The sequence below is a fragment of the Mauremys reevesii genome, linkage group 2, assembly GCF_016161935.1.
Source record: "Mauremys reevesii isolate NIE-2019 linkage group 2, ASM1616193v1, whole genome shotgun sequence".
Lineage (NCBI taxonomy): Eukaryota > Metazoa > Chordata > Testudines > Geoemydidae > Mauremys > Mauremys reevesii.
In genome coordinates, this window is record NC_052624.1 from 45,107,762 (window position 1) to 45,131,087 (window position 23,326).

The following is a 23,326-nucleotide window of genomic DNA, read 5'->3' on the forward strand; positions in this document are numbered from 1 at the left end:
TTGATGTACCCATGGAAGACCTCTGTGTAACCCCAGAGAACCACTGCTTTAGCATGTGCTAAACTGATTGAGTTAAAGCCTAGAGAGGAGCCTAGGTTTTAACTCAGCCAGTTCAGGATATGCTGCAGTACAATTTACTTTATTTTGACTAGAGTTTTAGAACGTCTTATTTGGATAGATCTAACAACACAATCTAATAACATACCTTTAAATCCAATTCTAGACGAGGCCATTCAGATCAGTGGGAGGTGAGAGTACTCAACACCTAACAGAATTGGGCCAGATATAATCAATACTTTCTTTCTACTAGGAGAACTTGAGAATTTGGTATTTTTTAATATAATGCACTTGAACCTTACAGCTGTTCTTCCAATCAGATGTTCATATTGCCTCTGCATTACAATTTTGCCCAACGTTCTCTCTTGTTGTGCTGGTTATTGGAGATGTTCGTTTTAAATGTTGGAGTGTTCCCAATTTAGTTACACTGAGAGGAAAAAAATATTTATCTTTATTAAGATGGACTTTATTTTGTTGTTTCATTTCATTTTATTTCATGTTTTAGTGATTTATAATGCTTGTTCGTGCCACAATCTAGATGCTATATTTGGAAAATTGGCCTTAAGAGGAAGGGTATAAACCTTTTACAAATATTTCAGAGTACCCTTCTCCATCTGTGCCTGACTTCTATTTTGTAACAAAGATATTGTGTTGTTTATCAGAGTCTAAATATACATCATACTATATACTGCAAAATTTAAAAAAATAGTCCTGAGAGATTTAAAATAAATAAATAAATAAATAAACCGTTAGTGAAATTCACCTTTTAACAATACAAAATCCCTGGGAACCCAGGTACAGAATAGTAAGCCAGCCTTTACAAACATTTCTAGAAGTAAGATAACTATGAAAGATGTTATGTGAGACAGATCATTGAGTCCTATTTGTACATGCTCCTAGAGCAATGGATGGATGCATTTTTATAAACTGAAATCGAATTAAAAAAACAACTCATGAATTCTGCCACTCTTACTTACCGTGAATAGTGCCTTGCTCAGTGATTTCAATGGGCCTAGATATGGCGTGAGATACTACCAATGTGAGTAAGGATGGCAGAATCAGGCCCATAGTAAGTAACAGCATAGTCTATCTGCTGCAACCGAGGATTTGCAGTTACAATTCCTTGATTCTCTGCTCTTCTCCACCCCAGGTGTCAGTGGTCTGCAAGGGATTGTTTACCAGCTCTGGGGCTAGCTGGAGTGCATCCCCAATACATCTTCTATGTTTAGGGCTGCAGGGGATTGGCTAAGGAGCAAGGTACACTGGCTCCATGCCCTCTGAGGAGCCTTACACAAAGTGTATTCCCTGCTTCAGATATGCGGGTAGTTTCCTTGCCTGTTGCACTGCCTGTACGGCACAAAGGGAAAGGAATAAGTCAAAGAATCTGGCAGTGTCACTACAAAATGTAACCAAGATTAACTCTGCTCCATGAAAACCATTAGTACAGTATACACTCAGTGGTGTGGTACAGTACCACATAGTGCTGTAATAGTCAGTGCATAGAGTTCCAACTTAAAAGCTATACCACTAAAAGGAGAATCTGATGCAATATAAAACAGAATATTGCTACCTGGTGTCAAATTTTCAAATATAGGGATCTGTGAAAAATGCAAATGTCAGTTTGCATGCAGTAAGTAGTATTTATGCATACAGAGAGAATAATTGCATGTATACGGTAAGTACATATACACACACAAATCTGTATGTGCACAGACACAAATTGTATCTGTTGAATGAAAGTAGTTTAGTGTTCCACTGACTCTGCACACATAAAATTATAATTTAACATAATCAGTATACTTGCAATTCTGTTAAATACTTAGTCACTTTTATCCCACTGTAGATTTATGTGGACTGTGAATCTCCTGAAAGTGTTCCAGACTGGCGAGGTGAACTTCTGCATGCTGTTCAGCAAGTCTTTCTGAGAGAACAGGATGTTCTTCTAGCAGCATTTCAAACTGAACTTGCAGAACTGGGTACCAAGGATGCAATTGTATTGATGAACCAGTTAGAGCACAGACTTCAAGAACAGGTGAGGCAAAACACTACTTCTGTTTAAAGCATGTTACATTTTAATCTCTGATGTATAAATGCAGTGGGAAAGCATTACAAAGCAACTGTTTCCTTTATTAAGTGTTGCATTAATTACTTTTTGGAGTTTTACTTTTAAATTTGTAACACTAACAGGTTATTAGCCAGAGAACGGCAATGGACTTCATTCAGAATGCAGATAGAAGAAGTTTGCTAATGGAAATTCAAGTACTGCGCACTCAGATGAATAATAGAAAAATTAATCCAAAGAGAGAACAAGAGATTGATCCAAAAAGTCAAGGTTCTTTATGTGGTAATACTATAAGTGTATACCTGTGCATGTGTGTTCAAACACACTTTTAAAAATATGCTTACAGATAGAGTGTAGGTATATTTCCTCAGATTGTGCCCTTCATTCTGTCTCTGTCATTGTGAGGATTCAAAACTTTCACTCTTATCTGACCAATCTACCTTTTGAAAATTAAAATAATCTCTCTGCTTACAAACTCTTACCTCTGTTACTTAATTTAAAGAGATGCTGAGTGATTTTGAAAGTGAACCCATATTGAAGTTTGCACCTTCAGGATTTTTTCTGAGCCTGTACTTCAGGTTTTAGGTCTAACAGCTTTGAGAGTATCTCTTTAAAATGAGTAGTCATTGATAGTGATTAAGATTGTCATGTATAGACTTGACAGAGAAAAATGTTCAAAGACTAGATGTGTACTTACTATAACCTTTCTGTGCTTTGTGCCAAATATGTTTTCTACATATGAGTATATTTGGCAATATCAAAATGTCTCCGTCTTTTTATATATTTCCAAATAATCTATAGAATGTATATTTTTATCTAATTATAATTCTTAAAATGTTAATGGACTAGAGTCATTTTAGCATGCCCCTTTTCAAAGACAGTATTTGGATCCTGCTCAGATCCTGCAAGCTTAAAGGCATGTGGGAGCCAAAGGCTGGGTACAAGAAATTGAAATAATTGTGCATTCAAGTCCTGCTAAACAAATATTTATGTTTTAACTGATCCTCACAAAGGGTAAAATTCACTCCTGTACACAGATCTGGCACAGGGCCTAGGCACCATTTGGAAAGCTTATGTGGAGCAAGAGTAATTTTGATGTTTGTATGCACAGGGGCAAATTTCACCCCAAATGAGGAACGTTGTTTGTAGAATGCTACCTGGGTAAGTTCCATATTAATGATGTTATCTCTAGAAATACTGGAGTACAACATGCAGCAGAAGCAGTCTCAGATACTGGAGATGCAAGTGGAGCTCCATAGTGTGAAGGACAGAGCGGCTGAACTTCAAGACCAGCTGAATTCTGAGAGAATGATGGTTTCAGAACTGACGAATGAACTTGCCCAAGCTAAACTAGAACTTGAAACAACCCTTAAGGCCCAGCACAAGCACTTCAAAGACTTGGAAACCATCAGGTGTGGCTTTCAGTGGCTAACCCTTCCTTCATTGGCTTTTAGATGTTCATTCTTGTATTGCCTTTTATTACCATATTAATTTTATTAAGAAAATTGTTACCATCTGAGTTTAAGATTTCTATAAAACATTGCTGAGGACAAGTATCCAATTATCCCAATTGAAATGTAATCCTATGGAAACAAGGAAAGCTTCCTTTTTCTTAGTTTTACTTATTGCTTCCTCTGAAATACTTTCACAACCCACGGACAGGTATTTTGAGATTTCTGTACTTACTTTAGACCATTACATATAAAATTTTAAATATTTTATTAACACAATAGCAAGAAAAAAAACAGTTTATGCTGAGACTGGCATAGTGTGAGAAAGTTACAGGTAGTTTGTGATGTGCAGTTCCATGTAGCTTATGTGACTTAATTACTCTTGCTTTGAGGTCAACAGCAGAGGTGACCGGGGTAGGAAAATCATGCTAAGGAAATAATTTTCACAGATTCTCTTTACTGACTTTGCAAATGTACCTCCTACACACTGATTTAAAAAGCAGTTCTGTATGTGTGTTAATGTTAAATGCTTTTTTCCCCCGTGTAGTTTGTTGCTTTTTGACAAAAACAATAATCCTAAAGGTAGCCTGTGTATCTTTATTAGGACTGAGGTTAAAGAAAAAGCAGCTGAGCTAGATATGTTAAAAGATACAATGGCAAATGAACAGAAAAAATCAAGAGAGCTTCAATGGGCTTTGGAAAAGGAGAAAGCTAAAATGGAACGCAATGAAGAAAGAGGAAGAGAAGAGCTAGAGGTACCCTATCTTTGCTTTCAAATTATCCTCAGCATTAAAAAATATACAAATACTTTCAGATTTTCTCTAACATTTCATCCCAGCTTACCTTTTGATTAATGTACTGTGCAATCTATTGGCTAGATTTTCCCCTCTGCTGCTGCAGTATATTCACTGGAGTTGGAAGAAGGTGTACAGCAGGGTTTCTCAAACAGGGGTCGCCGCTTGTGTAGGGAAAGCCCCTGGCGGGCCGGGCCGGTGTGTTTACCTGCCCCGTCGGCAGGTCCGGCCGATCGCGGCTCCCACTGGCCGCGGATCGCTGCTCCAGGCCAATGGGAGCTGCTGGAAGCGGCGCAGGCCAAGGGACTTACTGTCTGCCACTTCCAGCAGCTCCCATTGGCCCGGAGCAGCGATCTGCGGCCAGTGGGAGCCGCAATTGGCCGGACCTGCCGACGGGGCAGGTAAACACACTGTCCCGCCAGGGGCTTTCCCTACACAAGCAGCGACCCCTGTTTGAGAAACCCTGGTGTACAGAATCACTCCCACACAAGCAGCGGGGCAGAAAGGACCTGATGCAAAGCCCGTTGAAATCAATGGGAGTCTTCATATGAATTTCAGCTGGCTTTGTATCACACCAATGGTGTTTCCGATATGAATAGGAAAGGGGTCAGCCTGCATATACTACATCTTCAAAGAGATGTATTGGCTGACAAGGCAGCAGACACAGCCCCCACATCTGGCTAGAATGTACACAGCACTATACAGAGGTGCACATTGCTGGTCCTGTTTTAAGCATTGTGTACCAGGGCCCACCATATGGAATCCTATCCTGGCTGGCAGGACTCCTGTGGCAGAGGATGCATTTCCCAGCATCCATGCTACCTCTCAAGGCACTGGGTATGGCAGAATTTGGCTCTCTATAGTATTTAATGTTTGTTTTTTAATCAAGATTCATGGCATTAAAGGAAATTGTCTAGATTTAAATACTTTACATTTTCAGCAAAAGGGCATATTTTAAATGAATATAACCAGTCACTTTCTTTTATTTTCTTATTGAAGGATTTGAAAATTTCTCTTGAGGATCAAAACCAAAAGAATTTACAATTAAATAAACTTTTGGAACAAGAGAAGCAGCTGTCCGGTGACCTGCAACAGAAAATTGAATCCCAGGAAGTTCTGAATGCAGCCCAGCTGTCACATGAACAAGGCCGTAACTCTGAGCTTCAGGTGCTACTTGAATCAGAGAAAGTCCGAGCTCTTGAAATGAGCAGTGCCCTAGAAAGGGAGAAAGAACTGTGTGCTCAGCTTCAGAGTGTTGAAGATAAGGGGCAGGATGGAACACACAAACCAACTAAAGAGTTACTTAAAGATTTACAGAAACAAATGGATGAAAAACATGACCATATAGTAGAGTTAGTCAGTGAGATGGAGAGGTATAAACTTGACTCTGTGCAAATGAGGCAACAGATGGAAAAGGAGAGGCAGATTCAGAGGAAGACGCTGCAAACAGAACAGGACGCTAACATATTAGCACAGAAGAAAGTACATGAACTGGAGTCCAAAGTGGAAGATCTTCGCTGGCAGCTTGGAGAGAAGAGACAACAGGTTCATAAACTAGAGCATGAGGCAAAGAAGTTGCAGGAATTAATACAGGAGCTACAGAAAAAAGAACAGGCAAGGGAGGGAAAAAAGGAAGCTGAAAGAGCAATGTGCCAGAATCTCAATGAGGTACAGTAGAGCTTAGAAAAATGTGTAACACTGAGCTGAATTCTGAAGTTGTCACTGTGCTCTTAAATCTCTAGTTTGATTAGATGGCCAGTAAAGTTGAAGAGCAATTTTCATCAGATTCATTTGCTACTCTTTTAATTCAGTCTTTTGGAGATTCTCCTTGCTTTGGGCTAAATCCTGGCTGGTGAGGCACAGCATGGCTGCCAAAATCATGGGCAGGAGCATTAGACCACTCCAATTCTGCCTACGCCAGGAAGATCTAGTGACACCACTCCACGTGTCCTGTGCAATTGAAATCACAGAGGGGGGTAACTGAGAGTGGCAACGGGAGAAGTAAGCAAAGCCTGACTGTATGTCCGCATACATATATCCATTGCCAAGCAGACCAAGATGTAGTCCCAGCACCCAGCCCATTGAATAAATTATTCCTATTCAGGAATGCTCCAGGTGATTGTGCATAGGATTGGCCTCAGGCACAATACAGAACCTAGTAACACCATTTTTTCAGGGTATATCTGGGCCCATTTGGAAGGGGTGTATAACCCCACATAAACCAAAATGTGGCCATGTGTTTAGGAGTGTGTGTTGGAAATACCATATACTTGCTAAAGGTGAGGAATAATGGACAAAACTCTGTACTGACTCAGACCACATACAACCTCATTCAAGTAAATAGGGTTACATGGGGCATAATTCAGTGTAGAATTTGACTCAACATGCATTTTATTTTCTGTAATTTGACCTAGAACTGGTTACATTTTAAGTGTTTTTCAATTGAAATACATGTACCATTTGCATTTTTATACATACATATGCAGACTACTTGGGATACATCCAATGAGAGAACAAGAAATTGGGTTCTACAGCAGAAAATGGAAGGCGTTGAAATGAATGAATCAACCTACCCCACGCTGACTGAAGTGAAAGGAGAAGGTGATCTAAGTGAAGGAAGTAAAGTTCTGGAGAACATCAGACAAAAGCTACAAAACATATCTTCAAAGCTGAAACAATTGGCACACAAAGCCACCAGCAGGTTAGATGCATCTTCAGCTACATGTTTTTGTTAGCAGCAGCCAACAAACTGTAGCATCTTGGCACTTGAATCAGAATTTCCATTCCTGTGTTACTCTAGTTCAGTGGTCACCAACTGGTCGATCCTAGAGGATCTCCCAGTTGATTGCGATCTTTGGCAGTGCTGCCAACCGGGAGCCGCCGGAGGTAAGTGCTACCCGGCAGGAGGCCACACCCCAACTCCCAGCCCTGAGTCCCCTTCCAGAGCCAGCACCCCAGACTAGCCCTGAGCCCCTCCTGGAGCCAGCAACCCCTCCTGTACCCGGAACCCCCTCCTACACTCCCAGCCCTGAGCCCCTCCCGGAGCTAGCACCCCATACTCCTTTCTGCACCCCAACCCTCAGCCTTGACCCTCCTCTCAGAGCCAGCACCCCGTACCCCCTCCTGAAGCCCAACACTCTGCCCCAGTCTGGAGCCCTGTCCTGCACCCAAACTCCCTCCCAGAGCTTACACACCCTCACCCCCTTCTGAACCCCTGCCCCAGGCTCAGCCCAGAGGACCCCCCCCAAACCCCAACGCCCCATCCCAGCCCAGTGAAAGTGAGTGAGGGTCGGGGAGAGCAAGTGACAGAGGGGGGAGGATGATGTGAGTGGGGTGGGGCTTTGGGGAAGGAGCGGGGCCTCAGGGAAAGGGCGGGGTAGATCCTGGGTTGCCCTTAAATTCAAAAAATGATCTTGGGTGTAAAAAGGTTGGAGACCACTGCTCTAGTTTTATGTGGTGTAACTTTAGTCAAGTTACACCAGCGTAAAACTGGATCACAAAGTAGTGAATCCAGTTCTAAATATTAACACTTAGTGTAATCCTTCGTTAGTTCCGACAAAAATGGAGGCTTCTTATGCAAGGTGGGAGGGGGTTACTTGAGCTTGATGTAGGTGGAAAACCCCTAAAAAGAACTGAGTAATTCTTGTATTCAGTAATGCTTTGAACATTCATGGTGAAACAAAAAGGATTATCAGGGACTCTATAAATTGTGAATTTTATTTGCAAAATACTCATTCAGATTGACATTCCTGAACCTTCTTTTACTGACTACCACCTTGCTAAGAGGGGACTTTATTTGTGACACCAGCAGCATGGAAGCCCAGGGTGAATCCGTTTTTGATTCTGCTATTACACTGATTTACTATCAGAAAAACTTAGTGTGAAGTGCAATACACCTCTACCCTGATATAACGCGACCCGATATAACATGAATTCGGATATAACGCGGTAAAGCAGTGCTCCACTGGGGCGGGGCTGTGCACACCGGCAGATCAAAGCAAATTCGATATAACACGGTTTCACCTATAATGTGGTAAGATTTTTTTGGCTCCCAAGGACAGCGTTATATCGGGGTAGAGGTGTACTTTGAACATATTCTGCACTTCTGAAAATGTCTCAAATACAATTGGTCACAATGATTTAAGAATTTTGGGGAGACTTAGGGTCCAAAAGTCCAAGGATTCTCAGCACTGTAAAGCTCCCCTTCCAAACAACAGTAGCTGCTTAGTGCCGAGTGCTGTTTAAACGCTGGCCAGCTTAATTTAGGTGCTGAAATGGGAAACTGAGCACTTTGTAATGTTATTAAACCCTTTTGGACTGTGAGTGTCTGAGAAATGGCCAGCTTTTCAAAATGTCTGTATTTACGAACAGTGTCTACAGAAAACTGAAAGCGGTGCTTGCTAAAAAACAAATTCAATAACCAGAAAAAGACAGTTCTACTTTGTGAGAATTGAGTTCATCATGGCATTGTTTACTTTTGAAATTTCAATCACTTTCCCTGTGCCTTTCTTCAGAACCGTAGAAATCTAGTACTTTATAGAACTGTAGAAATCTAGTACTTTATAGAACTATATACTTCACTGTAGTTACATTGTATTATACTGCATACACTATAAATATTTGCTATTTTCATTCCAGGTTACAGTTTGAAACAGCAGATGATGACAACTTTATTGAGGTACAAAGTAATATTGAAGATGTTCTTTTACTGTTGGGAACATTACCTGGATTGTCCCAACTAGAAGAGGTGAGAAGTTAATCACTTTTGGTAAACTTATACAGTGAAAAGTTAACTATAGTCTGTGTTCATTTAACATTGGGAAAGAGTGCTGTAAATCCTTTCCTTTTTACCTGTCAGCTTTGAGAAGGAATCACAAATTGACGTATATTTCACATTTCCTAGCATTTTCTTTAGGAAAAGTACTAAAAGTTACTAAACGTAACTCATATAGCTGCAACCTACTGTGGGAAAAACTTTACTCAATATTTCCCAGATGTGAAAAATCAGTGTTTTATGTTTACTATATGAGGTTGTTACAGGACATTTACTTAACCTATGTTGTCTTTACTAAGAGAAATGCAACAGGAAAATCTGCGTGCAATTAAGAATGTTCAGAACATGAAATGAGGCAGTCTGGCACAAAGAATAACATTTGGGCAATGTTTGGTTCTTGACTGAACTCAACCTTAAAGCCAACATCAGTGTGAAACATCTGTTTTCAAAGTAGTTCAAAATTAGCTTTCCTTGTTTTGTTCTAAGATAGCACTAACTTGAAAACTGCTCTTTCGGTTTTTAGAAACAAATGTGAACATAATAAAAATAAATATTGCACATTATTATTATAATAGATTAGTTTGTGTTGAAATATTCTGCTATAACATACCATAAAAAGTCACTGTACCTGTGTAAAAACAACGAGGAGTCCGATGGCACCTTAAAAACTAACAGATTTATTTGAGCATAAGCTTTTGTGGGTAAAAAACCTTCTTCTTCACCTGCATGGAGTGAAAATTACAGATACAGGCATAAATATATATTGGCACATGAAGAGAAGGGAGTTACCTTGAAAGCTTATGCCCAAATAAATCTGTTAGTCTTAGAGACACGGAACTCCTCCTTGTTTTTGTGGATACAGACTAACACAGCTACCCCTCTGATACTTTGTACCTGTGTATTAACTCACCGGTTGTTTAGATTAACATTACGCTTTTCAGATTTCTCAGATACAGGGGCGGCTCCAGGCATCAGCACGCCAAGCGCGTGCATGGGGCGGCAAGCCACTGGGGGCGCTCTGCCAGTCGCCGTGAAGGCAGCCTGCCTGCCATGCTTGGGGCAGCAAAATGCCTGGAGCCGCCCCTGCTCAGATACAGTAACAAAGCACTGTTATCATCCACAAAATTTGTCGTCTAGGGTAGGAGTCGTATCAATCTGATCTCATGCAAGTTTTTTCCTTTCTAGCTGAAGTTAGCGTTGCCCCCTGGGGCCACCGCTAGCTCACTAACTGAAAAACTGCTGAGACAAAATGCAGAGCTGACAGGGCTTGTCAGCAGACTGAGTGAGGAAAAGAACAATTTGAGGAACGCTGCCATGAAACTGGAGGAGGAACTCAGACGATACCAACAGAGAGGACCTTGTGGAGACTATGTATGTATCTTCTCTATGCACTGCCATAAACAAATATGTATAGACTAAAAAGCATCACCCTGTTTTCACATGAAATATATCTACACAAGTTCTTTTCAGTACTCAGTGGGCTGGCAGTCTAAGAGGAGGGGAAGAAGGGTGATTAACTTTTCTGCCTTTCTTCCCGTCCTTCCCCTCCCCAGCAAGCAGATGTCAGTTGTTCCTTGTCCTGCCCTCTAGCTGTCTGTAATCAGGGTACCTGGGCAAGCTCTCTTTTCCCCATAGACAGGCACTTTGTTTTCATCCGCCTTTGCATAGTTGGCTGCCATTTTCCCTGTAAGTCCCTTGTGCCTCCTCAGGCGGGTTACATCCCATCATCCCCTTTAGGAGCTAACAGACTCAAGGTGTTTTCAAGATTATAAAGCTACTATAAGCTAGCTGTTAGTTTGGGTTCTTGGGACAGAAGCAATGAGTATACTTTTCCTTGGAAGTTAATAGCATCATCTCACAGTGCTCTCAACCCTAGTTATCCTGAAGTGTGGGGGCCCAAGGGTCAGACCTGGGTTTCCCACTCAATAATGTGATGAGCACACTACTGAATCAATGAATAAATTACAAGAAGATGTGTTGCTAAAATAGGGTTTGGTCCCTCTGCAGTCTTCTAGATACTCACTGGACAATGGAGCTAATATCGATACACTCATTGCCTCTGAGAGAGAGATTTGGAACAGAGAAAAGCTGTTACTACAGAAATCTTTGAAACAAGCTGATGCAGAGCTGTCCAAACTGAGAGCAGAACTAAGGAGTGAAGCTTTTCTGAGAGAATTGGGATCGAATTCTGAAAACGCTGTTTTAAAGGTAGGAAGCTTGTCCCCAACTGCACTCTCTCAGCACAGTGGGCTGTCTTGTTTAGAACGGGGCCTGTTTTCCATTGCATCATTTTCACTTAGACTAACTGGGGACATCAGTATGTTTCAGTTTTCAGAGGCTTGGTCTTGGAAACATTATAACTTTCCCTGGAGTAAGACATTAAAAACTCTTCTGTAAGTTACATATTTTTTTTTGCAGCTCAAAACATCCCTATATTATGGAACTGGTATTCAAAGAATGTTATCATTAGTGCAGGCAGGGGCAGGAAATGAATAATCACAGATGAACTTCAACAATAATGATGTCAAAAATCTTGGAATTGTAACAGTCCTCTGAATGCTTTACTTACAGTGTTTTCTTTGTTTCTTGTCATCTAGATCATTTATGGAAAATACCTGAGAGCAGAGAGCTTTCGGAAAGCTCTCATATATCAGAAAAAATACTTACTGCTCTTAGTAGGTGGATTCCAAGAGTGTGAAGAAGCCACCCTGGCCCTCATTGCAAGAATGGGTGGGCAGCCTTCATACACTGACCTAGAAATTATTACACATCGTTCAAAGGGTTTTACCAGATTTCGCTCTGTGGTCAGAGTGTCCATTGCAATTTCAAGGTAAATCACAGGAAGTTACAGGTTAACCAAATGTGAACATTGAATTTAACATATATTTTATTAAGGCCCTACTTAATTTGCGATGTTGCAAAATTGCAGGTCCCACAATATTAGGCTTCCACTGCAATTTTGATACTAAATTCAGGTGTATATACAGTAACTCATCGCTAATGTTGTAATTATCGTCCTGAAAAATGTGACTTTAAGCAAAACAAAGTTAAGCGAATCCAATTTCCCCATAAGACTTAATGTAAATGGGGGCGGCGGGGGTGGGGGGGGTGTTAGGTTCCAGGGAATTTTTTTTCACCAGACAAAAGGCATTAAAATTATTTAAAACGTATAGTGTATATTTATATAAACAAACAATTTAATACTGTACTCACCAATGATGATTGTGCAGCTTAGTTGAGGCAGGGTCCTGGCGTAGGGGCTTGCCCTGCTCCACCCGGCCCTCCTGCCAGAGTTTGGGCATGGGGGCTTTCCCCACGCCACCCGCCTGGCACTCCTGCTGGGGAGTGGGGCCAGGGCATGGGGGCTGACGCAATGGGGCAAGCCCCCTCACTCTGACCCCGCTTCCCTGCAGGAGCGCAAGGCAGGTGGAGCGGGGAGAGCCAAACAACCTTATAATGAACATTGCACAACTTCAAACGAGTATGGTCTCTAATAGATCAGCAGCCTAATAACGAAACATTGTTAACCAGGACGACTTTAAGTGAGGAGTTACTGTATATTGTATTTTAACAATCAGCCCCACTGTCAGTCCTGGGCAGCCAGGGCTCCAGCTGTCAGTCCTGGGCCGCAGGGGCTCCTGCTGTCAGTCACGGGCGGCCAGCTTTTCCAAATTACTGCAATTAATACAGGTCCATTATTACTTTTCATGATTTTCCATGTCTTGTCTGCAAGGGAGGGATAGCTCAGTGGTTTGAGCATTTGCCTGCTAAACCCAGGGTTGTGAGTTCAATCCTTGAGGGGGCCACTTAGGGATCTGAGGCAAAATCAGTACTTGGTCCTGGTAGTGAAGGCAGGGGGCTGGACTCAATGACCTTTCAGGGTCCCTTCCAATTCTATGAGATAGGTATATCTCCAATTATTATTATAACTCAGCCACAATTATTTGACAATCTTCCCACAATTCACATAGGGCCTTATATTTTATCAAATTAAGTATCTTGTGTAATCCAGCATTTTTTGTGATACACTCTAAAATTGTAAGTCTTGGTAACCATGAAAACAGTGCATCTTAAAAAGAATGCAGTTACACAGAGCATTGGTAATGTAGAAGAATGGAGCAAGTTGTTTAAGCCATTCTGCAGCACAACTGTAAATCAAAGCAGTCTGGCTCTGTGTTGTAATCCACTGATGTCAGAATTTATGGGCTATGATAACAAGCTTTAAAAATTACTAATGAATTACTGGTGACGTCTCCAGAGTGCCTGTGTATTTTAGAAATGTATCATTGTTTCTTTTCTGTAACCTACTTTTTCTTTAAAAGTAAAAACAATCCCTTAAAACACAGGCATTGTAATCCATAAAATGGAAATGTATCTAAGAAATCAAGTTGTTATAATTAAACTTTTTGGAGATGATAGAGAGTGATATTGTGTATAAGCAGTAAATACTGTGACTACATCTGGTTTTTTAATTCCTTTGTGAGGCTTCAATGCTGAAAATACATACATGCTTAACTTTAGGCACATGAGCAGTCCCCTGAATTCAGATTACTCACATGCTTCAAGTTAAGTATGAGTGAAAGTGTTTGCAAGATGGGGGACCTAGTGACTAAGGGTTTATAATATACCACAGCTATCATGGAGCTTTTTTCTGCATTGGGGCTGAAATTTTTTGCAGTTATTTGTTGTGACTTATATTTTAAGATATTAATGCTAAGTAATGTAGACATCTAGGACAAATGCTGCCCTTAGTCAGACCTGTTCAACACCCAAACATCACTGGAATTGTATAGGTATAACTGAAGGTAGAATATGGCCCATATCTTTTTCTTAGGTAAATTCTATTTCTGTTTAATCCAGGTTCTTTAGGTTTTAAAAGTCTATCTTCTTACTCAGTTTGTTGCTGTGTGGATTATTATACCCCCTGGAACATTATAAGCTTGTTATTTAAATAAATACTTGGCTTACTCTAAAGTATTTTTTTTTCATTTTATTTTATTTTAAATGCAGAATGAAGTTCCTGGTTCGTCGATGGCACCGAGTTACAGGTTCTGATTTAATAAGTGTCAACAGGGATGGCTTTAGCCTGAACACAGGTAACTCACTGACTGACAATGTCTGAAGAAGCATCATCCATGAATTATACTAGTGCTGAGTGAATATTTTAGGTTGACCTCCTATGATCTGGAACCAATGGGTTGCTCCTTCCCCTTCATTTCAGTTGTTAGACCTATCTGTTTCTCAGATTTCACTCCACTCAGCACAGACACTACTCTGAACTCTCTTGTACCTTGCTTCTCATGAGATGCAAATCTATGTGCAGGAGGTTTTTTTTTTTTTTTTTTTTAAACGTAGCAGCTTCATCTTAGGCAAAGGGCAGCATGTGAACTGTGAGATTTTTCTGTGTCTGCTGAAGTGTTCTCCGGTATCAAAGACCCTTCCCCCAGAAGGCTCACTGAGTAAATCCTTCTCAGGCCATGGACAGGCAGGAACCTTGACTATCACAGGGCCCACCACACCAGCCTGAGGCAAGGGCAGACGAGGCAACATTGCTGACCCTTGTGTTGAGCAACACTTCCTCCCTTTTTGTCTTAACTCCAACCCAGACAAAAAAGTTGTCTGATGTCTCCTGGATCAGAGGCAGTGCTAGCCCACTGGGGGCCCTAGCAGGAAAATTTTGCCCCCCCAACACAGTGAATGGGGGCCCCCTTGAGCTGATCAGGGCCATAAGCAATTGCTTAGTCTGCTTATGCCTAGCACCAGCTCTACCTGGAATGTACCTAAAATCCAGGAAATCTGATTCCGTTTGCCTGAGGAGGGTCAAAAAAAACTTTTACTCACTCCTGGCTATGTAAACATGGGGTGAAATCCTGAATCTGTTGACGTCAATGGGAGTTTTGCCATTGCCTATAGTGAGCCAGGATTTCACCCATGGTCTTCTATCAAGAAATCGTAAAAGGATGAAGTAATCTCTATTTCTTGAGGTTCAAGAAAGCTTCCTGGGCTGAATGCGAGTCTCCTTTAGCAATGGAAGTCTGCTGGGAAAGACTGGGAGCGCAGACCACACGTGCACTAAGTATTATAGTGTTAATATAGGGCTACATCAGAACTATAGTTCTAAATTAACCAGTGCAACTCCATGCAGTACCAGCCTTATGCAAATTAGGGTACTGCTAGGCAGAATCCTGTCATTCCAGCCTATGGAGTAGAAAAGGAAATCTAATTTTTCTACCTGAAAACTGTTTTTCTGCAGAGTTCCCAATCCTGGTTGTGAAGCTCCATCCAATATTCATAGTTACTCAATACTGTTAAAATAGCTATTTTTGAGAGTGCCTCAAGGAAGTTTTGACTAGATCGTGGTTACAGGAAGTGCCAAGATCCTGAGAAGTGAAAAGTTGTAACTACTGTACCTGAATAAGAGGGGGGAAGCAACCCATAGTTATATGCTGGGAAAGCTCATGGTAGAACATAAAATTTCCATTTTACAAAAATTACTCTTACTAAACAGAAGAGCTGATACAGCTGTTTGAGACTTCCTTTGACCTAGAAGTTTAAGACATGCAGTTTGTGAGTATACATACTATTCTATGGCTTCCTAATTTCAGATTAGGTGTCAAAACAGGTGATCATACAGTGGCAATTACTTTTATTATTAATTATCTATTTTGCTGCAGTGGCTAAGATCCTCAGTCATGAAGCCCCCATTGTACCAGTGCTGTACAAACACACAACTAAAAGACAGTCCCTGCCCCAAAAGAGCTCACAGTCTAAGTGTAACACAAGAGACGGCTGTAGGCAGAGGAAGGAGTACAAGTAAACAGTACTGGTCAGCTTAGTAGGCAAGAATAGCTGCACTTTCTTAACTAGGTGTAGTTTTTAACTCTCACTTTACCACATGTAAAACAAAGAGTGCACCTGGGATATCTGTCAATGTGCAAAATGTCTGATTTTCACAAGTTGATATTTTTTGTATAGACAATACTTCTTTGTTGTTTTAGGTAATGAGCTACGGCCTGATTCGTTAGCTGGTGGTCTGGAGCTCTACGGAGAACACAGACATTCTTCTGATAGATCCAGATCAGACCTAGAGTCTCTCAGATCTCCTATAAATTCTCAACACAGGTAAGTTTGTTAAATAATTATTCTTTGTCTGAAAAGTTTATTTCTACAATTAATACTAATGCACTTTAGGAGTGTGGGCATTTCACATTTTGATATGTATTATACTATATATTTTCTGTCCAAGGCCTAACCTTGCAGTCTCCAGCCTTCTGTTGAACATAATGTTCTTCAGAAACCATCAGCAGTATTCATAAATCAGCAAATGGGGTTGCTTCAAAATTATGTAAATGCTTCTAGCGCCTCATGCCAAGCCCTCATCTATGGACATTTAGAGCATCACCACTAGGACACCACAGTGAAATCCTAGCACTGTTGAAGTCATTGGAGCCAGTATTTCACCCCCGAGGCAAGATTTTTCAAGTACCTGCAGTCTTTCTTGACTTCAAATAGAGTTGTGGGTCCTCAGCACTTCTGAAAATCAGGCTCCAGGAGTTCTCAAGCTGTGGGATGTATTTTCACCTAGTGCCATGGACACTTCCTCTCCCGCTACTGTACAAATAGTCTCCCCTCTCATTTGCAGTCTCATAACCTACGGCAACTATAGCATGTTGTCAGTAGCTACCGATGTGGTGCTCTGCTTTTGTTCGATGATGATAACAGTCGGCTGCGTGCACGTTCCCTCTGTGTGCTGCCCCAGCTCTGCACAGATAGCTGACACAGCAAACCCCGAGAGAACCCCCAAAGACCACAGACCTAGTAAGGTACGAAGGAACCTGAGCCAGGTTTATTGTCAAACGAAGCACAGTAATAGTTTCCTATAGACTCTATAGGACATGCTACGAATATGTGCCCCTGGCACAGCTCAGTCAGTGGTGGGACACTCCGCTGCCCCCTTGGCTGGACAAAGATGCGCACTCTGGGACCTACTTTTACACAGTTACAGGACAGATTACTCATCCCTACTGACTCATTAGGGTGCTGTCTCCTCCTTTGATCATGTTGTTTCAAACAGATAGAGCTATCCATCATGCTGTCCTTTTGACCCTGTCTTTAGGATGCACCTGCCTGTTCCTTATATCATGTCTGTGGAGTGTCCTGATGTCATCTTGGCACTTATGTGTGGATGCACCTGCTTCTAACAACCCTCTTCTCGCCAACTTCTGTGAGCGGGGCCTGCCTCTGGCTTACAGCCCAGCTTTTGCTTAGCAATGCCTGGCAGTACTTTGGTTTAGGCTTCAGGCCTCAGACTGGACGTCTGACACAAGAGTTTATGTTTCAGGGCTTCATCTTACTACACAGCAGTTGGTTACATGGAAAAATATTTAATCTAGTTGTAGTTGTCTTTAATGTGATTTAGCAGCTGGAAACTATGGAGGAGAACTAAAACAATACAGAGCTTCTTCAAACATCCTGCTTTTTCTTAGAAGAAATATTTAAAACAAACATACTTGAAACTACTGCTACTTCTGCATGTTTTATGCAGTCTCAATAGAAGACTGACCTGTGACTTTTGCCTCAAAGGACTGCAACAAAAATCTTGGGAATAGCAGGGAAGTTAGGCAGCTGAGGTTACATCTACACTGAAATAAAAAAAACCACCACCCCACAGCAGCACATCTCAGAGCCACAGACTCCAGCTCACAGGACTTGTGCTACAGCATTCCTGCTTGGCCTCTGGACGCCCCCTTGCCAGGTTTCAGAGTCCCCTAGACGGGCCTCAGACTCACTGTCATGGGTCTTTTTTGCAGTGTAGATCTAATGTGTGTGGGGTGGGGGAAATCATCAGGGTTGGAAGGGACCTCAGGTGGTCATCTAGTCCCAACCCCCTGCTCAAAGCAGGACCAAACAGATTTTTACCCCGGTTCCCTAAATGGCCCCCTCAAAGGATTGAACTCACAACCCTGGGTTTAGCAGGCAAATGCTCAAACCACTGAGCTATCCTTCCCCTCAGTGTGTCCAAGAAACTGGGGAGTCAGGATGGGAGTCAGTTAAATACCCTCAGTCGATCACTGTGATTTTCTAAAAGTCAGCATATATGTAATACTTAACATTCGTAAGATGGCTGCTACATTCTCCTTTGAAACAGGATTCCAGTACAGTAACTTCAATTTTTGAAACCTACAGCTCATTGTTTTTCGTCTGCTAGGTACCAGGGCATCCATGTTGATTTAAGCCCAGCTTCCCTTGCGTGTTCTCAACTGCAGAATTATGATCCTGACAGAGCTTTAACAGATTATATCAGTCGACTGGAGGCACTACAGAGGCGACTTGGAAGCGTACAGTCAGGTAAATACTCAAGCTTTCCTCTTCCTGGTACAAAGACACAGAATACTTGTTCTGAGTTAGAAAGTATGTGCTGGTTTCTCAGGTTCAGTCTTAAAGGGGAAAACTCACAGCTGAACTCAAGGAGCAAAAAGCCCACTACACATGAGAGTGTCAGAAACTATATAGGAATGAAACTGTTCAGTTATGTACTGAATAAATATGTGGTGTAGCTTTTGCTGGGGCTGTCTGATAAATTTGCAGCAAGGTTTTAATCAACATCTAAGAATGACAGGGAGGGGATTGGTTTTGTAAACTCTTTTGCATCAAGAGTCCTCCTGTTTAATCAGCTTTGGTTCTGTTTGGCTCAGTTGCCTATTCCCATGCTGACAAGCACTGGATGACACATTGCAGCATTTTTTCATGCTTTCTGAAAAGGCTCTTCCAGTTAAGAAATACCTCCATTAACTTATCAGCTAACAGGATTCAAAACTTCTAGCAGTAACTGTTCAAAATGACCCAAATCTAGTTTGATAAGGAGTCAAACCACTTTAACAAAACAGAGCTTAGAAACAAGTAGTTTAGTTCTTGAAGTATATCTTTTACTTTATAGTGCAATCTGCACAGGTCATCTGAAGAGTCTTGCAGAAATGTCAGATAACTAATGCTGTCTATAAGTTATCCAGTTTCTCCAAGCACTTTAAGATTTTTTTTAATCTTACAGGTTCTACTTCCTACACTCATTTGCACTCTGGTGTTAGAAGATAATACCCTTTCAACATCTCCATCACTGGTAATGATGAATGAACTACCTTTTTGTAAATCTGTGCTCCTTCTGTGCTTTTGTATAATGTGTACATTGTGGGACCAACATGAACACAGCTGTACGATTACAGAGTTCCCTTGCTGGCACATCCACGCAGACTGGAATTTATATATATAGGCACTTTGTGTTCATTCAAAAATCATTAAATTACATGTATATTTGTGGAATGCTAATTTAAATGATTAAGTTATAAAAAAAGTGTGTATTTATCAAATGGGATGCCAGGAGATGAACCTTGTGTATTTGATTGCTGAATGTGTAGCTCAGAGTGTACTGCACTTTTTCTGACACAGCTACTGAAGTTACACAATTCTGTCCTAATATATTTGCTATGGCAGTGCAGACAGAATATATCACTTGTAGAGACCTATTTTTGTAAGGTAGAAGTTTTGAATTTTATGGGTATTTTGTCAAAGTACTGAAATAAAGATGACTTCATCCTTTTAATTGTTGTTTCAGGTTATTTTAAGTACAGGAGTATTTCTTGTGCACACTATTAAACCCTGACTCTTGCCAAAAAAACAACAAAAAAAATGTACTCTCACCACCTTTCTTGCTGGTTTCAGTTTCAGGGGTAGGTAAGAGGATTCATGGTAAGCACCGCAGTGCTGCCAGCAGCTGCCTAGGGAAGAAGTCCAGACTCAGCATGATGTTCTATTATAGTAAATAATTAGGAATTAATTTTACTCAGCCTCTATGCAAGGGGAGTTTCCTAAGGCAACAGCTTGACAGATAAGAGCTTTATTTTATATTAGTGTCTAAAAATGGGGATGTGCTAGCTGAGATTTTCACTTTGTTGTGACCACACAGTTTTGTTACTAACTACCGTCAGCATCAGACTGGCTTAAGTTCACACTGATCCATTCCTTTATTAAAATTCAGCAAGAAGGAAGTTTTAAAACAGTAAGTAAAAAGAGCCTCCTTTCTATATTTTTCTGAAAGTATGGACAGCATTCTGAGCACAGGAAACTATTTCACAAAGTTTTACAGAAATTTTTCATTAAAATTTATAGTCACATCAGAGCTATTTTCCACCACACAAGTACAACATTTAACAGTCCTGAAATAAAATTTACTCATTCCCCTGTGAACAGAGTTTGGACAGGCCATGTGGCATTATGGGAGAAGAACCTTATTAATTCACTGTCTCTCTTTGTGGGCAGCATCAGTCTTTGCCTACATTGCCAAGATTTAATAATAAAGGGTGGCAGAAGGTTTAATATTGATGAGACTATTTTTGTCCCCCAAACAGCAGGCACTTCTAAAAAAAAAAAAATAATTAATTATATATTATTGCTATACAGTACCCATTCTCCCCTCTACATCACTCTAAACACTACTCTAGTTAATACAGTAGTACACTAGGTATTTCATTCACTTTCTTTAGTAAACAGTGAACACAGTTAAAGATATCTGAGAAGTGTAGTTTATATGCTTACTCTTAACTATTAACTCTTAACTATTAACTCTGGTTTTGTAAGGTTCTACTGCTAATCTTTGCACTGAAACCAAGACTTCCAAGTGTGACTAATTATTTTGGATGCCTAATTTTACATAATTTAAAACAGAACTAATTTTCAGAGGGTGGATGGTTCAGCACTTTTAGAAAATCCAGACCCTTCAAAAACTGTCTCAAGATGAGCACGTAAATCACCTGTCACATTTGAAAGATACTGAAAATGTTAAGGTTTTCTAAATTAAAACTCATGGCAATTTTTGCTGACTAGTTCCTTATATAAAAGTGTTCACTTCTGCAAATATAGACAGGGCTGAAAATCTGCAGAGTGAGCATGTCCCAACTTGTTCACATTAAAATATGCACCAGCATCAGAGAACAGATTCTGTTCCCCCTGATGTCCATGAGCTTAGTCTTGCCCTTTAAAGTAGCTGAATCAAGGAAAGTAGGTTTTTTTAAAGCACCAATTAAAATTTAAGATAGGACAAAGGTGAACATCTAATCTTTGTAAAAAAAAGATTTGACTGAACAGTTGAATTCACCTATACTAATATGCAGCATCCACCTTAAAATTGTTACACAGGTAGAAAAGATAGTATTTTTATAATTGGTTAATTTAGAATATACAGTACTGTGCAGAATACAACAATTTCACACTTTCTGGTTAGATTAACCTCACTTTCATAACACTACACATCCAATGGACCAGCTTTTATATTAACCATTTAATTGTGTCATAACTATTCAAAAACAGTCATTTTCACAATTTAAATACAGAAATAATTTTGTCTCCAAAACTTAGTGTGATCGCTTCTTGTATCTGATAACTGGGTTATCAGGTGTGTGAATCATGGTTGTATAGTTTATCGTAGGAAAATATCCATCGATGAGCTCAAATTCATATAAACGAAGCAGAGTAGACCAAATAGTCTTAATCTGGACATAAGCAAAGTTTTCTCCAATGCAACGATGACGGCCTAGAAGAAAACCCACAGAGGAGAATAGTTATTGCACTTGGTAATGCATCTTGAGCTAAAATAAGAGTTAAACAATTTGTTTTAAATGTATACTACTCTTTCTTTCACTGTGTTTAAACAACTGTTATGGCACCACTTCAGCAAAGCGCTTAAGCACATACTTAGACTGATTGACATCAGTAGGACTTAAGCATGTACGTATGTGTTTAACTGCACTGCTGGTTAATGCAATTAGTACATTGTTTTGATTTCAAATCCAACCCTACCTTCACAGCAGCAAATATACTATCTACAGAACAGAATCTGCTCTATTTTCTTGGCAAAAATCTTCATGCTGCTATTTTATCCATGACCTAATGCAGCGGTTCTCAAACTCTGGGTCAGGACCCCAAAGTGGGTCACAGCCCGATTTTAATGGGGTTGCCAGGGCCAGCATTAGACTTGTTGAGACCCAGGGCTGTAGCCCTAGCTCCAGCCCCACCTGAGGCAGCAGGACTCAGGCTGTGACTCCTGCTCCACCCCCCTTCTAAGGTCATGTAGTAACTGTTGTCAGAAGGGGGTGATGGTGCAATGAAGTTTGAGAACCCCGCAGTCCTAATGCAATTTCTTACTGTATCATTTGACTTACCAGCACCAAATGGCACATATGCAAACTTCTCTCCAGTTGTAGGGTTATCTTGGAGGTAACGGTCAGGTTTGAATTCTAAACTTTCTATCCAAGAATCCTTAAGTCTGTGATTAACAGTGGGAGAGACACAAACCTGATGGCCAGGAGGAACAGTATAGCCAGCAACAGTCTACAAGGGGAAGGGAGAAGGGGGGGGGAAAAAGTCCTGTTACAAAAAGCAGTTCTCTCTTTTCCCTTCTACAAAAGTTCTCCAAAGTGTCATCCTCAACTTGGCTTATAAAGAGTTGTTTTCTTTTAACTGAACAATTAGAGCAGTCTAACTGGTTAGACCTCATCTGGAATACTATGTTTAAGTCTCACACCGATGGTCAAGAAAGATGAATTCAGTAAAAACAGGTGCAGAGAAGAGCTATTAGGAAGATATGGGGAATGGAAAACCTATAATAAGAGAAGCAAAGAGTCCTGTGGCACCTTATAGACTAACAGACGTTTTGGAGCATGAGCTTTCGTGGGTGAATACTCACTTCATCGGATGCATCACCCACGAAAGCTCACGCTCCAATACATCTGTTAGTCTATAAGGTACCACAGGATTCTTTGCTGCTTTTACAGATCCAGACTAACATGGCTACCCCTCTGATACTACAATAAGAGACTATTTTGCCAAGGTAAACAAACTAAGCTCTTAAAGACTGAGAGGAGACAGCTTTAAATAGCTCTTCTCCCTCTTTGGTGTTTACCCGTGGTGTATTTATAAAGGACAATGTTGGCATAAGAACAAATGGGAGGGAGGGGCGACTGACAACATGGATTACAGGGAATTAAAATCAACAAAGGGGGTGGCTTTGCATCAAGGAGAAACACAGACAACTGTCACACAGAATGACCCCTTCAAGGATTGAACTCAAAACCCTGGGTTTAGCAGGCTGTTGATTTCACAAAACAAATCGGGTCAGTTTCTTGTTTTGATCCACTCC

The 23,326-nt window shown here is 40.7% G+C and overlaps 2 protein-coding genes across 9 annotated transcripts in view; one reads left to right on the forward strand and one right to left on the reverse strand.

The window, feature by feature from the left end:
• The window catches only part of AKAP9 (A-kinase anchoring protein 9), a 187,756-nt gene extending 168,021 nt beyond the window's left edge, over positions 1-19,735 (forward strand). For 5 of the 8 annotated variants that reach the window (XM_039526343.1, XM_039526345.1, XM_039526349.1 and 2 more), the window contains 14 exons: positions 1,901-2,089; positions 2,245-2,401; positions 3,312-3,531; positions 4,175-4,325; positions 5,364-6,032; positions 6,851-7,065; positions 9,003-9,111; positions 10,324-10,509; positions 11,146-11,346; positions 11,736-11,968; positions 14,149-14,234; positions 16,137-16,260; positions 18,347-18,486; positions 19,187-19,735. In XM_039526343.1, the coding sequence (XP_039382277.1) occupies positions 1,901-2,089; positions 2,245-2,401; positions 3,312-3,531; positions 4,175-4,325; positions 5,364-6,032; positions 6,851-7,065; positions 9,003-9,111; positions 10,324-10,509; positions 11,146-11,346; positions 11,736-11,968; positions 14,149-14,234; positions 16,137-16,260; positions 18,347-18,486; positions 19,187-19,230 (2,724 nt within the window). In that variant the 3' untranslated portion in view covers positions 19,231-19,735. The remainder of the gene's footprint in view (positions 1-1,900; positions 2,090-2,244; positions 2,402-3,311; positions 3,532-4,174; positions 4,326-5,363; positions 6,033-6,850; positions 7,066-9,002; positions 9,112-10,323; positions 10,510-11,145; positions 11,347-11,735; positions 11,969-14,148; positions 14,235-16,136; positions 16,261-18,346; positions 18,487-19,186) is intronic. The other 3 variants (XM_039526344.1, XM_039526346.1, XM_039526351.1) reach the window with 1 other exon arrangement.
• Positions 19,736-20,745: 1,010 nt separating this feature from the next.
• Positions 20,746-23,326, reverse strand: part of LOC120398753 (lanosterol 14-alpha demethylase) — a 34,975-nt gene continuing 32,394 nt past the window's right edge. Inside the window, exons 9-10 of the mRNA XM_039526352.1 lie at positions 22,350-22,518; positions 20,746-21,721 (exon numbers count right to left, since the gene is read on the reverse strand). Coding sequence (XP_039382286.1) covers positions 21,543-21,721; positions 22,350-22,518 — 348 coding nt within the window. The 3' untranslated portion in view covers positions 20,746-21,542. The remainder of the gene's footprint in view (positions 21,722-22,349; positions 22,519-23,326) is intronic.